Source organism: Mesoplodon bidens, assembly GCF_964165515.1.
Source record: "Mesoplodon bidens genome assembly, chromosome: 1".
NCBI classification, from domain to species: domain Eukaryota; kingdom Metazoa; phylum Chordata; class Mammalia; order Artiodactyla; family Ziphiidae; genus Mesoplodon; species Mesoplodon bidens.
In genome coordinates this window covers 29,661,951-29,679,148 of record NC_138176.1, presented here as the reverse complement: position 1 = coordinate 29,679,148, position 17,198 = coordinate 29,661,951, and the positions used below count along the sequence as shown (strand labels likewise).

At 42.6% G+C, this 17,198-nt stretch overlaps 1 protein-coding gene across 5 annotated transcripts in view; it reads right to left on the bottom strand.

Moving 5' to 3' along the window:
* DNMBP (dynamin binding protein) overlaps positions 1-17,198 on the bottom strand; it is a 145,182-nt gene that overhangs the window by 74,369 nt on the left and 53,615 nt on the right. The window contains exon 1 of one of the 5 annotated variants that reach the window (XM_081247536.1): positions 7,709-9,732. The exons of the other annotated variants lie outside the window; for them this stretch is intronic. Within the exon in view, the coding sequence (XP_081103662.1) occupies positions 7,709-8,876 (1,168 nt within the window). The 5' untranslated portion in view covers positions 8,877-9,732. Of the gene's footprint in view, positions 1-7,708; positions 9,733-17,198 lie in introns of those variants that run through there. 5 annotated transcript variants of the gene reach the window in all.

The following is a 17,198-nucleotide window of genomic DNA, read 5'->3' as shown; positions in this document are numbered from 1 at the left end:
GCCCCCCTTCAACATCCTCAGGTCCACAGGAATGACAATACCCTAGAATACTGCCTCTTCCTATCCTACCTCCATTTCTTGCCTTTCCTGGTTATCTTTTTACTTTTACAGAGATCTGGGATCTTCCCAGAGCAATATTCCTTTATCGATGATGAAACATTACATAAAAATAATGTAGGTAACAGCCTGTGGAGAAAGCAGGCAGTCTAGCTTACTGAGACTACCACACATGATCCCAGTAGGCAGGACCGCCTTACTTTCTCTAAAGCTTCGATTATCTCCCAACTCTTAACAAAATAGGGCCCTTCATTTATTTCCTTTTGCCTCCACATATTTTCTCATTCCCTCTTCTTTGCTTCCTACCTACTCATCTATCTTCAAACAAGCACTGACACCTGATTTTAAAAAGTAAATACACGAAAACTTTGTTCAACTCTGTGCCCCCCCTCAGCCACAGTCACACCTCTTTGATTCTTTCTATGAAAGGTCTTGAAAGAGTGGTCTTCATGCCCTCCCTCTATGACCTCCCTCCCCCATCTAAATCCTTTGCAATTAATTCTGTGTCATCACTATATTCCAGTAATATTGCCTTTTTAGTCAACCGATAACCTCAACAAATCCACGGCATCATCCTTGACTTCCCTGCAGCATCTGAAAGTGTTGGCCATTCTCTCCTACTCTACGCCCTCCGGTTTTCTTCTGCCCTCCCCTAGTATTCCTGCCCATCTCTCCTCCTCCTGTCCTACGCTGTGGGTATCCCCTAAGCCCAGTACTCAGACGCTTGTGCTTTCCCCAGCCATTCCCATCCTCAGAGAAGTCATCCACTCACAGTGTCAGTGATCACGTCTCAGAGGGTGAATCACCACGTGCAGGTCCAGCTCTGACTTCTTCCTCAGGTTCTGGTCCAAACTCCCATCTAGTTTGTAAGATTTCAATACGCTAGTTCTTCCCCACGCTGTGTTCCTCTTTGTCACCACAACTCTGCATCTTTGCTCATAGGCTTTCCCCAACTGGGAATTTTCTTCTTGCTTCTCTCTTCCTATCTCAACCCCGCTACTCCTTTAAGTTTTAGCTCAAATTCAAACATCTTCCTAAAGTCTTTTCCATTAACTCAAGTAAAAACTGAGCTTTTCCTCTTCTGATTGTCCATAGCATTAACTGTCTATGCTAGATACTTCTGTACTTTATTTAATTATTCATATTTTTACATTTTGTCTCTTCAACTGATCTATAAACTCCCATGGTGGGGAGGGCTGGGGTGGGGAGGTATCCTTCCCTGGATACCCCAATGCTTGGTACAGTGCTAAGTACAAACACTAGTTAATAAACACCTGTTGAACTGCATTCAAAGGGGATATGGGATCTGTGTGCTGGTATAGTATGATTGATGATGATGATAGCAGCTCATGTTTATTTAGCATTTACTATGTGCCAGGCTCTGTTGCACTATTCTGAATATTTGCACATCTATAAACTCACCTATTCCTCATAATACTATCATGTATGTACATTATCTGGTTTTGCTGATGAGGAAACTGCAGCATACAGAGAATAAATAATTTACACAAAGTTACACAGGTAGCAGGGCCAAGGTGGGGGAAGGTACCTAACAGTTCTTCTTATTGCAGTTATAAAATTGTATTTGAATCATTTCCTTATATGCTGCTTTCTGTTTAAAACTGTGAGTTCCTGAAGGCAGGCACAAGTCTTACTCATCCAATGTCTCATTAGGGACACGGCTTGCATTTGGGGCAGAACAATTCTTCACTTTGTAGGATGGTCCTACACCCTGAAGACATTTAGTGTCCCTGGTCCTTGCCTCATAAATGCAAGTAGTCCCCTGCACCCTGCCACTGTGACAACCAAAAGATATCTCCACACATTTCCAAATGCCGGGGCTGAGCTCGCCAAGCCTCAGAAAGCCTGCCGCCTCCAGAGCCCTCTACATACCAAATCGGCACCATCCACAGTCCCTAGAGCTCTGATTTAAGCTAAGTGATTCCCCATCCCAGCCTTCACCACTGCCATTTGGACCACGGATGGATACCTAATCAATGAACAGTTAATTCATATGATGAGGCCTAACTAAAAAACTCAAGCTGAGTCAATTATACTCTCTCCTGGGAATTTGAATTAAGAACTACCAGGCAGGGCTTCCCTGGTGGCGCAGTGGTTGAGAGTCCGCCTGCCAATGCAGGGGACACGGGTTGGTGACCCGGTCCGGGAAGATCCCACATGCCATGGAGTGGCTAGGCCCGTGAGCCATGGCCACTGAGCCTGCACGTCCGGAGCCTGTGCTTCGCAACGGGAGAGGCCACAACAGTGAGAGGCCCGCGTACCGCAAAAAAAAAAAAAAAAAAAAGAACTACCAGGCAGATTAGATAGAACAGAGGCAGAAGCTGCAAGAATGCCCCAGAGAGTGTTGGGACAGCTATGGTTATGTGCAATCTAGTGAAGGAGTAGAAAATAGAAGTGGAAGGTGTTGGTCTGTGGTTAGAGAAGACCAAGGCGGAGGCTCAGAGAACAGCAAAAACATCTCGAGGAAAGATGGCCTGTGAGAGAGGGATACAGAGAAAGGGAATAGCTGGTCCACGGGGTACCTGGCGTCAGTCCACTTGTACCAGAACAACAGGCTTAGCCCTCCTCAGGGTCTTAAGGTCATTTCTGTCTAATCAGAACATAGTACAGTGTTTGGTACTTAGTAAATTTGTTAGATAAAGATACATGAATGGCTCATGTTTGTTAAAACAGAATCAAATTAGAATAAAAGCTGCAAAAAGGGCTCTGAAAACTGTAAAGCATGTAAATTAAAGTGGTACCACTATTACTACTTCTGATGATGAAATGCCACAGTTCATTCTGTTGAACTTTTGTTACTGCCCAGTTAATTCCTAGAAGCAGGCCCCTGGTCTCTGGAGGGGCAGAGACCTCTCGGCAACTGCTATGCTCATGGCTTGTAATCAGCCTATGAAATTAAGGATACAAAGCTAATGCCTTGGGGACTTCCCTTGTGGTCCAGTGGTTAAGAATCCACCTTCCAATGCAGGGGATGCAGGTTCAATCCCTGGTCAGGGAACTAAGATCCCACATGCTGTGAGGCAACTAAGCCCCTGTGCTCTGGAGCCCACATGCCACAACTAGAGAGAAGACTGTGTGCCACAATGAAAGATCCCGCATGTCACAATGAAGATCCCGTGTGCCACATCTAAGACCCAATGTAACCAAATAAATAGTAAATAAATATTAAAAAAAAAAAAGCTAATGTCTTGGATTGACTGGCAGATATTTTATTCCAGTAGTTTGAATACAGACTGTAGCTATAGAGATATATTCACATACTTGCAATGAAAAGAAACCTTGACTCTGAGAGTCTTAAAAACTTTGAACTATCTGTGCAACACTGGGAAAAGTGCCTTCAAATCTGCGCAGGTTTTTTATCTTGGGAGAAAAACAAAACAAGGAGATTTTCTTGCTCCACTGCAATTACTGTCCAAACTTTTAAGGAATCGCTTTTACAGTAGGCCCTCTGTATCTACAGGTTCTGCATCTGCCGATTCAACCAAGTGCAGAGCGAAAATATTTTTAAAATCCAGAAAGTTCCAAAGCAAAACTTGAATTTGCTACACTGGCAACTGTTTACACAGCATTTACATTGCATTTACAACCATTTACAAAGCATTAGGTATTATAAGTAATTGAGATGATTAAAGTATATGGGAGGATGTGCATTAGGTTACCTGCAAATACTATGCCATTTTATCGAAGGGACTTGAGCATCTGTGGATTTGGGTATCTGCAAGGGTGTGAGGGTGGGGGTAGGGTGTTGGTCTTGGAACCAACCCCTTGCAGATACAGATACCAAGAGATGACTATATATCCCTTATCACCACTTCCCTCCTAAACTCCCCGTAATATGCCTTGTGTCTCTGTTGCTCCTATTCCTCACCTCATGTTCCAAATGCAAAGGTCTTTACTTAGAACACATCCTCTCATAGCTTTGTCGCATGTAACACAGTTGAACCCACTCCATTCGAAGCCCTTCTCTGGCTCCCATAACACAATACTTTTCTGTTCTTCTAAGTTCATTTATTTGAAATGAATCTAAACCTGCACTTCTGGCTTTAACTGTGGTGCTGTAGTAAAAGCACTGGTCTGGGCATCAAGAGACCCAGTTTCTATTCCTGGTCTAAGGATCGACCAGTTACCTTGGCCACATGGTTCAACTTCTCTGAGCTCTGTCTCTTCATTTATAAACTGAGTGAGTTGGATTTAAGTATTTTTTCATACTGTGACTCACATTTTACATTGTGGTTCAGTAGATACATACATACATTTATCTAATCCATGTATGTATGTGTATATACACACACTCAGAAGTATTACATGCTTACTTTTACTACATGAGATGTACTTGAAACTTTCTATTCATTTCTATTTTATTTTTCAAAAAATGCTAGTTGTAACCCACTAAATAGACTTCAAAACCCAATCACAGGTGTTTACCCACATGTATAAAATACTGGACTTGTTGAAATGTCAGGTTCCTTCTAGTAATAATATAAGAGGATTTTGTGTTGTAGCCTTCCAACCTTGAACCATTAGCCTTAACTCACATCTGAATTCCAGCTTCCGATTTCTCTCTGTAAGAGTTCTTCATTTAGATATCTTAATATCACTTAAATTAACCTAGTTAACATGGAATTTGAAGCACCAGGTCCCCTTCCCATCATAACTATTTATGTTATTAGCAAGTGTAAAATCCTAGTGTTGACTTTTGGTCTAGTAATGGTAGAGTAACGTACATTGTACTAACCTCCCTATTGAAAATTATTAGCAACTCTGGAAAAGATTAAAAAAAAAAAAAAACTGTGTGAAGACACTAGAAAGCCACCAAAAGCAGCCAGAAACTGGAGGGGATACGACTTGAAACATGGATAGAAAACTAGGTAAGATCCCTATTTACCTGATACCTCTTCCCCCTACCCCAAGGCAATCCCTAGTCTTTCAGCATGCTGGAGAATAAAGCAAAAACTGACAGCCAACAAGTGGTAATCTTACTGGGCTGCAGAGTCAAAAAGGTTCCGGGGCTCTGAAGTGGCTTGATGTTAAGGGAGAAATCCTGCAAAAGAGGACGCTGCAGAGAGGACAGCCTCAAAATCTATGCAGAAATTCCCTTCAAATCCTTGAACTGTGCGTGCAGTGATGAGACTCCAGGGAACCCAGCAGAAAGCGATAACAGCTGGAGGCTAAAGAGCCCGGCAGATATTCACAACTCTCTGCAGCTGGGAAGACAGTTTGAAATTGGAGTACCTTCAAATCAGGAAGTTCAATAAATATGTCCAGTGTTCCACTTAGAAACCTCTGCAGAGCTGCACCTTAGGAGTAAGGCCCACCTCCCAGGACGAGGAGCCACACCCTAGGACTAAGGGCAAAACCATAACAAACCTGCCCTAACAAAAATCTAAGCTTGAGGCCTTCACAGGAGAAACTGATAAGACAGGTGAGGGGAAGGAAAAACCCTGGCAGAACAACTTGGTTTCTAGCCTGGGAGATGGTCGAGGAGCAGGCACTGAACAGCGCTTTGTCTCTCAGATGCAGCAGGTGGAGGGTGGGGAAGAGTGGGGGAGAGGAAGGCACGGGCATTCCACTTGGATAATTACACCTGCAAACACAGGGTCTGAGGGCAGATGTCTGTCCAGTTGGGGGAGGGGGGGTCAGCCTGGATCTCAGCAGGGCGGGGACCATGCAGTGACGGCAGGGGAAGGACTTGTAAGGGGGAAGAGAGGTGGGTAGATAAAAGATGAAGAAATCATAACTTATGAGCACCTACTATGTTCCAGACATGTTAAGTGTTTTATTTATATTATCTCACTATGAGACAGGTATGATCACCTTCATTTTACAAATAAGAAATCCAAAGCTAGGAGAAGCTAAGTAATTCTTCTAAAGTTACACTATTAGTAAATGGTGGAGCTGAGATGTGCATTCAAGGCAGAAGACCAACTCCAAAGCTTGTTTCCTTTCTGTAATCAACTGTTGTAACTGTGTAACTTTCAGGAAGGGCAGTGGCACATGTGCTGTAAAACAGCTAGCAAAGAACATTAGAAAACAAAAAGATCTCTGGGACAGACTAAGATTTTGTTACAAGTCAAGGAGGATATTAGCAGTATAAAAAGGGGTGTCAATATGAATATACTATCAAAAGTTAGTTAAGTCCTCAAGTAGAGAGAGAGTTGTAAAAATGGAAATGGTATAAGGTGGAACTGAGTTGACTTCAGAGAGCTCATAGGGCATATTACAACACTCCCGAGAGAAGGGTTTGACTCCTAAGTCAAACAGAATAAACACAGTTAGGAGGCTTAATACAATAAGGAACTAAAGATAGGAAACAAAGTTCATCTAAGGAATGGCTGTGGGGGAAGGGAAAAGGAACGATGCAAAAACTAACCTAAGGAATCACAGAATCAGATTTTTTTTTTTTTTTGAGCTGGAAGGAATTTAGAAGTCATCCAAAACACTATCATTTCAGAGCAAAAATGCACCTAGGAAAAAACACCTAGCTGCTAAATATCTCAGCCTCCCAACTAAAGCCGGGTTTCATTTTTATCTTTATAAATACAGGTAGAAAGCCTGCTTTGTCCAAAATGGTGCCCTGGAAATTCAAGTTACGTCAAGCCTGTGTTGAAAGACCACTGGATAACCCACTGGCAGTTCCAGGATCACACCAGGGACTTACGTTTTCAGTGGCCCCCACCACAAATCTAACCAGTGGGCCTATTCTGAAGGAGACCTGGATGAGAAAGCTTCACTTGGGAGGAAGATGTGACATGGATTTTCCACATCGTTCACATTTTCTGACTCTAATCCTTCTCCTCTCATCATATGCTGGACTCCCCCCAAATTGGCCAAAACCAGAAAGTCTGCTTGGCATGAGTATAACACATATTAAAAAAAAAAAAATTAAAGATTTAACAGGAACAACAACAAAATAAAATAAACATAGTTCATTTGAGACCTGGAGAAGAGAAGACAAACTGGCAAGAAAGAACGAACCTCTAATGATAAAAGACTTTTAATATCCCCATTTTACAGATACCTTAGTTAAAGCTCAGTGAGATGAAGCCATCTGAAGCCATCTGAATACCTTCATGGTGTACAAAGCACCATGAAGAATATAAATAATCTTCTCATTTCCACAAGGGTTTTAGTGCTCACCATTCACTTAAGATTCCTGAATGTCAAGGAATGAACAAACTATAAAACAAGTTAAGTCTTCTTTCCCCCTAATGTCTAAAGTGCAGGGATTGAGAGAAAGAACACGCCAGGAAAATAAATTTTCACTTGGTGCCCTGGTAAAGAACTTGCCGTCTCCATAAGACAAACAAAAGATATTAAAGTAAAAAAGGAAAGATACCTGGGATTAGAGACCCTGACAAAAACCAAGAAAGGTAAAGGAGAGTTCCCATGACAACAGTCTGATTTTGAAAGCCATGTCACAAATTTACAGCGCTATGCACGCTCTCGCTCTGTGAACGTGCCACCCAGAAGAATTAAATCTCTAAGGCTGTTCTCACTCAAGATACACTTAATAAGAATTTGGGGGGCCAGGTTCCTTAAGTATACAAATGTACCTGGTACCTGGTAGAACCATCACCCCTTTTATCTATTTCCAGGTCTTATCCTCTAAGAAGGCTGGCTGAGTTCATACCTTGGGCTCTCTTCCTGTTTTGCACAAATTCTGAGCATCTCAGCGTGCTGGGTGCTGTGCTGCGGAAGCGGCTATTCCTTTTCCAAGTCTCTGGGCCATTTAATTTTCTCTCTTCCTCTAAATGCCAGCTATTCTTCTCTAATGGATCGCCCCGAGGAACGCCACGATGATGTTCTCCTTGGCTCCCCCTGGTCCACTGATTCCGCAGACCCTCCGGGATGACCCCTCTGCTCCCAGGTGCCATCATTCCTAGTCTGTCAATGCCATTACACTCCAAAGTCTTCATTTGGTGGAGAGAATCTGTTCCTCTGTAATTCTGAAATTTATATTCACAGTTTGCAAATAGAGTATCAGAGCCTCTATTCTCCATATCAAAATTACTCTGATCCCCGGCATGAGTCCTCACTTTGAGATCGATTTTATCATTTTGATAAACATTCCTGTCCCTGTCACAGTATTTGACAAATTCATTACCTTCACTGACACCATTCAAGTCTGGGAAGTCCGCAGACTGACCATTAGTATAATTCCCAGGAACATGATATAAATCATTGAGGTCGCTATAATAAAAATTAATTTCTTTACAATCCTCAAGATCATAATTAAAATTCCTGCGATCAATATGCCGGTTTTGAGGTTGACCAAAATTCTCCACAGAATCATCCAGACCCCTGTAGCCAGTCCATTGTCCAGTTTCTTTAGAGTCCTCAGGATTACGATTCAGATTCTTACGATTTATGCAGCCATTCGTCTCCCCATATCCTCCAGCTTTCGAGGTTACATCTGGGCTTCCTGCAAACCAATCATCCTTAGTCGCAGGGTTCGGATTCCCATAATCTACGTTTTCTGAATTCTTATAATCATTACAGCCTGGAGTCACACTTCCGTGGTACATACAGTCCTTTCTACTTTCCTTTGCTTCCTCATTGTCCATATAGCTTGGTTCACTCTGCTCAAAATCCCAGTATCCACAATGCCTTTTTCCGTAGGGTCGATTCTGCCCTGTGGACTGGTATCTGGAATCCAAGTCACCTTCTCTGTAAAGTCCATCCAGCGCTGTAAGGTCCCTTTTCTGTAGACTTCTGCAATCTTCATACTCCGAGCTGGAGCTCCAGTGCCCTTTCTCCTCCAGTTCTCTTTCTTTCCTCATCTCATGGGTTTCACACATATTCACTGTGCTCAAAGACACACGCTTTATCGCTCTCTTCCATGGGCCTGGGTTGAACTGAGACGTGGACAGGTGCAGTGTAGCCTAAGGATGAATCTGTCCTTCTTAAAGTGTCTTAAAATGTCTCCCAAAGCACTTTAAACGTTCTTCTTGCTACTCCAGTTGGAGCACGGGGAGATGTGAGGTTATTTCGACCTCAGGATCCAATCAGTGGGCTGCTCTATCTTTCCCCAGGGAGCCCAGAAGGTAATTAGTAACTAGCATTCACATGATTGGAGTTGGCAGCTTTGTTTGGTGTTTCCCTCAAGCTGGTCAAACTGGCTTGGCTGCTTTATGAGCTGAAGGTAAGAAGCATTTTTTTGCAAAAAAAGCAGAGTGAAAGAGAAACAGCCCCCTTTAAAAGCCTGAGGTAAGATCATGTAACAGTCTCATCTGCCTCTTTAATCCTTTAGTAATCAATCAGGGGTATGAATAAATGATTTCATGTGCAGCTCAAACGGGACCTCCACTACCTGTCCTCCAAGTTTGGCTTTCTACTCTCCTTGGACATCTGAAACTCTTCGGGACTCCCCTTCCCTTTAGTTAGCGGCAGGACTCTTCCGCCTTTGAGAGCTTTGCTTTTATGGGATTCAGGTTACCCATTAGTGTATACTCAAATCACAAGCTGTTCAAGCTCCTGTCTGCAGACACACTGGCTTATCCCACTCAGGAAAGAAAAAGTACGTCTGTTATTCTGATCTGGTGTATGGAATTTTATAGTGTAAAAGCTCTTTCCCGGAGGAATACAGTTATATATGTTTTCACACTTTCCTTGATACGTGTCATGCCAGAGAAGCATCAAAACCATTCATCTCCTAAGTCTCTTTTCCATCTAATTCATATAGCATATTTAGGAACTGGAGAATGAGGCTGGAAATCAGAAAGGTGGGCATAAAAATACCATTTTGAATTCATCAAACATTAGATTATTTGATGTGAAGCACTGTGGAAGAGAAAAGGATGACGTTGGTCTCTGTCTCTTACCCTTTGCAGGAGCAACACGCTGTAAAGTAAGACTGCATGTGAAAAGTGCTGTAACAAACACAAATGGCAACGGCAACAAAGCAGAAGTCCCTGGTGGGACAACTGGAGGTTTCATGGAAGTGGTAGCATTCGAGCTGTGCCTTCAAGCATAAGCAGGGTTTCCAAAGACTTTCCACATATAGAGAACTAGGTAATGGGGAACACTGAAGAATAAGTGACGGGGAAAAAGTAACAGGGATCATGCTGGAGGGGTAGGTTGCAGCAGCTCCCAAGGGACTCGAAGGCCACTTATTTTATTCAATGGATAATAAAGAGTCACTGAAGGTTTCTGAATAGGGGAGTGACATGCTAAGAGAGTCTTTAGTAAGATTACTCTTTTAGCTATCTGGTCATCTATCAAGTATCCCTGAACTTTTATCTAATCCCTATTTGTGAAACAATGTAAGTACCCTAAGGAGACCAGGGTTATATGCTTTGTAATAATGAGATGTTTACTCTTGGGTAAACCACTTATTCTCTCAGGGACTCAACCCACCCATCTATAAAATGAGGCAGCTGGCCTCAATGATTCCTTCAGTTTTAAAAATCCATGCTTCTATTTTCCTCGAAACTCCTTTTTCCTTTCCTCAAATACCTAATGTGCTGTTACACACCTTTTAGGTTCTACACTAATAGTTACTGAATGAACCTCTAGATTGTTAAATCTGATTTTCATGCAAAGGTTTTTGTTCCATAGTTCTGTTGCAGTAGTAGCAACAGCCCTGGCAGCTGCCGCCGTGTTGTCAAGTGTGTACTAAGTGCCAGGATCAGGATGAGGGGCTAGGAAGTTGATATAAATGTTTTTTGATCTTCACTAACTGTAAGGAGGATATTATATTATCTTTATTTTACCACAGATAAAGAAAGAATCTCTGAGACTTTGAAAAACCTGTCCAAGATCACATAAACTAGTACAAGGAGGGGCCATAATTTGAACCCAGATCTGTCTGACTTTACGGCACTAGACTCAGAGGAGTATCTCAAAAACATAGGAAAGGGCTTCCCTGGTGGCGCAGTGGTTGAGAGTCTGCCTGCCGATGCAGGGGACACGGGTTCGTGCCCCGGTCCGGGAAGATCCCACATGCCGTGGAGCGGCTGGGCCCGTGAGCCATGGCCTCTGAGCCTGCGCATCCAGAGCCTGTGCTCCGCAACGGGAGAGGCCACAGCAGTGAGAGGCCCGCGTACTGCAAAAAAAAAAAAAAAAAAAAAAAAAAAGTAGGAAAGCCTTAATTTCCCTCAAACCAAGTAAACAAACAAGTACACTCTATCATGGTCTAATTCAGGGGTGGACCACTGCCGAGGCAAGTGTGCACACACCTCGCTCCACACTGCCATTCCCTCTTTGTCTCCAGTCCTGGCCTACTTCCACCCTGCCCCAGTGCTGACCCTCACCACCCAACTGCGATGAGCACTTGTACCAGCACAGTAACAGAAAGACTTTCCAGTATCGATTGGTTCAATAATCTAAAACCTACTGCCTAAACCCAATAAAGACTGTGATTTGGTTCACAAACCAATAGGATGACAACATAATCTGGGAGGACAGCTTTGACTATGAGTTATACAGAGGAACAGTGTAAAAGAGGGCACGTGGGAGGAGGAATTAGGACAGCTAGCTTCTAGAAGTTCAATTTCTGCTAATAACCAGTTTGTAGCTGTGCTTAACTTCTCTGGCTGTCAGTTTTCTTATGTGTAAAATGAAGAAGTTAATAGTTTCTCTGCCACTTTAAATCTAAAATTCTACGATCTTACTTATTTCTAAGTTAAAAGTAAAGATTTATCTTTCCCTAACTGTTATGGAAAACAGAGTTTCCTTTGGCAACTTAAAAGTCTTTGATAAGGCTAGCATGATAAGAAACACACCTAGTAAATCGGCCAAGAGAACAGAAAAAAAAGAGGATAAATTACAGGTAAGAAGGATACTAGTTATAAAACAATCCAGTAGTAAAGGTTACACAACGGTAAAAAGAAATGATCTTTGGATGAGTGGAGAGTGAAAGCTGGTTATAATATGGAGCTCCCCTCTCCCCACCTCACCCCCTCTTCTCTCTTTCTAAGCCCTACTGCCTGTAGGACTTTTAAAGATATAGCCTGTATAAAAATGTAAACTGCCTCAGGTTTGCCTCATTACTGAGACCCAGAACTAATCAAAAGCTGTGAAAGGGTTGCTCTTTTCATGTGATAAATCTGTGTGCAAAGAAATGTGGCCCAAGGGAACGAGGAGCATAAAGGAGAAATAACTTTCCCATTTTTCCCAGTCCTAGTCCTACTGGTGAAATACAACTTTGTAGATAGTTATCTTTCCTTTCACTTGAAACAACAGTCACATTCCACAGGCCCTCTTCAAAAGCCCTGAGCAGCACTCTGCCATGATGTTTGTTACTTGTTACTATAGGGTGGGTGATCAGCTACAATGACCATCCGTGGATAGAAATTCTCCCAACATAATGCTAGAAGTGAAGGTGGGGCAGCAGGATTTGGAGGATGAGAGAAAAGAGGCAGAAAATAGAGGAAAGGTAAAGGAACAAAAGGGAGGAGACAGTAAAAAAAAAATAAATCAATAAATCTAGTAAGAACAGGTAATTACCTAAACTTTTCACAGTATCTCTGTAACTGCCCACGTGGTTCCTCCAGCCTGATGATCAACTCCTCCTCACTTTCTAAGACTCTGCCCCAGTGACGGTGATTCCCACAGTTCCTGCTACTTTCCAGAGCACCATGCAAATATCCCTCTCATCTTACCTGTTACTTTATTATACTTGTTTACCTCCTTTTATTACACTGAAAGCTTGAGGGCAAGGACCACGTCCAATCTCCAGCACAGCTCTGTACGTAGGGCACAAGAGGTACTCCCATGTTTAATGAGTTGATTGTGGTCATATTTATTGGGCACATGCTAGATGCGAGGCAGAGGGCAGGAGAGCTTACAAGTTAAAAGCACTGTGCTTTCTTCTGAATCCTAACTCTGCCACTAACTAGCTGTATAATCTTGGGAAAGTTACTTAAGCTCTCTAAGCCTGTTTCTTCATCTTTTCACCATCAAATCTACCATCCTACCTGCATCTGTACCCATCTGCTCTGCTTTCCCTCTTGTTAGAATGGAAGAACTGTCTCTGCTCTGATAACAGGCCAATCTCTCTCTCTGTTGGTTCACTGATCCACTCCCTCCTGACCCCTCAAAGACTTTGTTTCGGCAATTAGGCCCTCCCTCTCCTGCTCTTCAGTGTGCCCACTCTAACCATCAGTCTCATGAGCCTATGAATGTTTCCCATCTTTTAAAATATTTTATTTATTTATTTATTTTTGGCTGCATTGGGTCTTTGTTGCTACACACGGGCTTTCTCTAGTTGCGGTGAGCGGGGGCTACTCTTTGTTGCGGTGCGCGGGCTTCTCATTGTGGTGGCTTCTCTTGCTGTGGAACACGGGCTCTAGGAACACGGGCTTCAGCAGTTGTGGCACGTGGGCTCAGTAGCTGTGGCTTGCGGGCTCTAGAGCGCAGGCTCAGTAGTTGTGGTGCACGGGCTTAGTTGCTCCGCGGCACGTGGGCTCTTCCCGGACCAGGGCTCAAACCCGTGTCCCCTGCATTGGCAGGCGGATTCTTAACCACTGTGCCACCAGGGTAGTCCTGTTTCCCATCTTACAAACAACTTCTGCTTTGAAAGACTTGAGCAAGCCAAATACTCAATGCCTCTATTTCCTTACCTCTCACTCTATCTTTAATCCATTCCAATAAGGCTTTTATCCCTTTGTTATCACTTTACTGAAACTGCCCTTGACAAGGTCATCCAATGCAACGGTCATTTCTGAGACTTCATCTTACTTGGCCTCTCAGTAGCTTTTGGACACAGTCACTTTCTCTTTCTTGAAGCTCTTCCTTCACTTGACTGGCTGCTCCTTTTCCTTTGCTAGTTCATCTCTCCCTTGTCTTCCACATTCCTAAACACTGGCTGCCCCTGGTCTTTTCCTTTGTACCCAGTTACCTAGCACACAGAAGGAATTCAAGAAATTCCTTGACTAGGAATGTGGTTTCCACTCTTAGTGCAGCTGCCTCTCGCCCTAAGGGTTAATTAGGAGGAGTTGTAAAGAAGACCCTATCATTAAGGTTAAAGTAGCTCGAGGGATCTCAATACAGCAACAGCCTCCAGCTAAGTGGGAAGAGGGTCTGGAAATGAGGGAGAAGACAGATACTTAAGATCAAAAAGTAAGTTCCCCAGTAAAGGAAGAGACTATGGAATAATGAAAAGACAACTGACTGGGATGGGGGAAGGCAGAAACACAGAGAAAAGAGTCTGAGAGCACTGTAAAAAAAAAATAAAGACTGGAATACAGGAAAATAAGAGGTGTTGGGGGGATCTGATATACTTTGAAGGATGTAAATGTTCTGAATGGACAGGGCTGTGAGAAGCATTCAAGATGTTTTAGAGTTTAAACCTTCTGATGAACTTAAAGGTGAGTTAGGTGAGGGTTCAAATAGAAAACTGGAAACCGTGAGCAGCTTGGGGATGTTACTAGTATGAATGAGTAAACACTTTGGAAACTTAAGTAACTTCTTGATAAGCCAACAGTCAAAAGTATATCTGTGAGGAAGGATTAAATATTTTAAAAATATATATGTCAATACATACATCTATGCTCTTAAATCCACAGATATATGTAATTTAGCAAATAGCTTTCAACCAATGAGAGTACTAAAAATGTTACTGCTGGCATAAATTATTTTGGAAGTAAGGTGGCAAGAGTCAGTTGGGATCCTTCCACCTTGAGCACTTGTAGATCTGAGTTTTCCAACTGTTGCTTCCTACCACCCAGTCTCAGAGGTCAAGCAATCCCTCCTTAAGTCAAAACACGCTGGCACTTTGCTGTGGCACAGTGAGAATGTACATAAAGCTGTACAGTGAAACCCACCTGAACCTGAATCCTGGCTCTCCCACTTACCAACTGTGAGACTTCGGGCAAACCTCAGTTTTCTCATCTGTCAGATGTGGACAATTTTGGGAACTGGGATAAGTGTATAAAAGCACCTAGCACATTGTTTGACAAAGTGTAAGTGCTCAATTATTTATAACTGCTGTCATCATCCTACTCTTTCAGTTCCTATCTTCCAGACAGCTCACCCCCTGGGCCTCTTCTCTTTTTCTCTATCTATACTTTTTTTTTTTTAAGTAATCTCATTAAATGTCATGACTTTAAATAATGTCTATGTGCTGAAAGAATTTTGTCTATGTGCTGTCAAAATTCATTTGTCCCAAATTTATGTCTCCAGGCCTAACTCCTCTGAACTCTGGCCTGTGTATCAAATTGTGCAGTTGACCTCTGCCTTGTCCCACCTCCCCCACCAACCAGCATCTCCTGCACTCTTCACCATTAATTGAGAAATTACTGGCAACTCCAATCCTTCCAGTTGCTCAATCTCAGGGTCATCCTCATCTCTTTCACCTCACATCCAACCCACCAGCAAGTCCTACTGGCTCCAACTCAAATATACCTTATACATGATGCTCAAAATAACTGAGCACTTCTCCTCAACCCCACTCTGCCATCCTGGTGCAAGCTACCATCACCTCTTGCCTGGATCATTACAGTAGCCTCCTAACTGGTCTCTCTGCCTCTGCACTTCTGTCTTTTCTCAACGCCGCAGCCAGAGTGACTCTGTAAAGTTCTAAGTCAGATCATGTTGCTCCCCTGCTCAGAACCTTCCTGGGGCTTCTCGTCTTACTCCGAATGATGGGCTACAAAGCCCATGCCTTTGCTCGAGTTGAACTGGCCTCCTTGCTATTCCTCAAACAACAGGCACACTCTTAAACTTGCTGTTCTAGCTGCCTGAAATAATCTCCCCCACCCCCCAAAATGGCTTGGCTGGCTTCCTACAATCATTCAGATTTTCACTCAAAAGTCACTTCCCTGATTCCATAGGTTCTTTTGCCTCCTAATAATACGCATATTTTTTACTTATTGTTTGTCTCTCCCCATGGGGGCAGAGATCGCCGCTATAACTCTAGAACACTGCCTGGAATATAGCAGGAGCTCAACAGTATTTATTGAATAAATGACTGCCCCAGAGTTTTTCATCTTTGGGGTCTTGCTACATCTGGCAAAGTGAACAGTAGTAGTCAACACGCTCAGGTAACCAGTGGCAGCAGGAATGCCTGTGGCTCAGGTAGGAGGCTAGCTAGAGGCAGGTCCTTTCACTAAGTGCTGCAAAGCCTGGGTGAAATCTGAAACCCATACTTGAAGTCCCTGGAGCTATTCCAGTTTCTCCACCCCTCTGCCTGGAGCTGAGGTGAAGAAATGTTCACAAAGCCACACTACAAACTGCAAAGACTAGTGAGTCACGGGCTAATTATAAGTAAGTTAACCATTCCTAGCTACGTTTCTTGACATACATTAAACCCTGTCTCCTAAAAGGAAAATTAGCTTCTGTCCTGAATCAACATGGGCTCTGAATGGCTTCTGACTATGGTTGCTGTTTTATGGATTTATACCAAGATAAAATCCATTACAAGTAACTGAGCTAATTTTTACTGAGCCAACACCCTGAACTAGATGTTACAAAAGCCGAGGATATTGGTTTTTTTCTTATGTACTGACAAACTAGAAAGAAAAATCATTATTTCTTTTACATGAACTTTTATATCTTAAAAGACCAGAAAACGTTTTACTTTTTAAACTCTATTACCTTTTACTAGTTTGGGAAAGAATTCTTATACCTGAGGCATTCCAAGGAGCCTTCAGAATAATAAATTGCTTCTGTATGTAGAAAAACCATACTTTCAAATTTTAAAAATCTGTCTGGAATATTATGTATCACTTCAGTGTAAAGATGTTATTATTCCATATCAGTCATTCTCCAACTGGTTAACCTAATGGCTCTCTTTAGTGGACCTTAGATCTCACCCAATATCTTGGTGAAAGTGTTACTTTCCTGAAAAACATATTCTGATCTGATGTGCAACAGTCATTTAAAATTCAAATTAAAAATTACCCCGAGAGTCTCTGGTCAACCTTCTTCCTGGCATTACCTTAAGGCGAGACGTTTAAGAGCAAGGTTCCTGATGCGGAAGAGGCTGACTCTACAATTTACCAACCACTGCACTGATTTAGAACAGGGTCTTGGCCCACACGGAAATTAACTATGGCCATAATTCAAAGGCAGCAAGACAGAGAGACAGTGTAATTAAATACAGAGGTCAATATCAGTATGATCAATAGAGTTTCAAAGATACACAAATATGAATGATACTATGACTATATCCTTTTTAT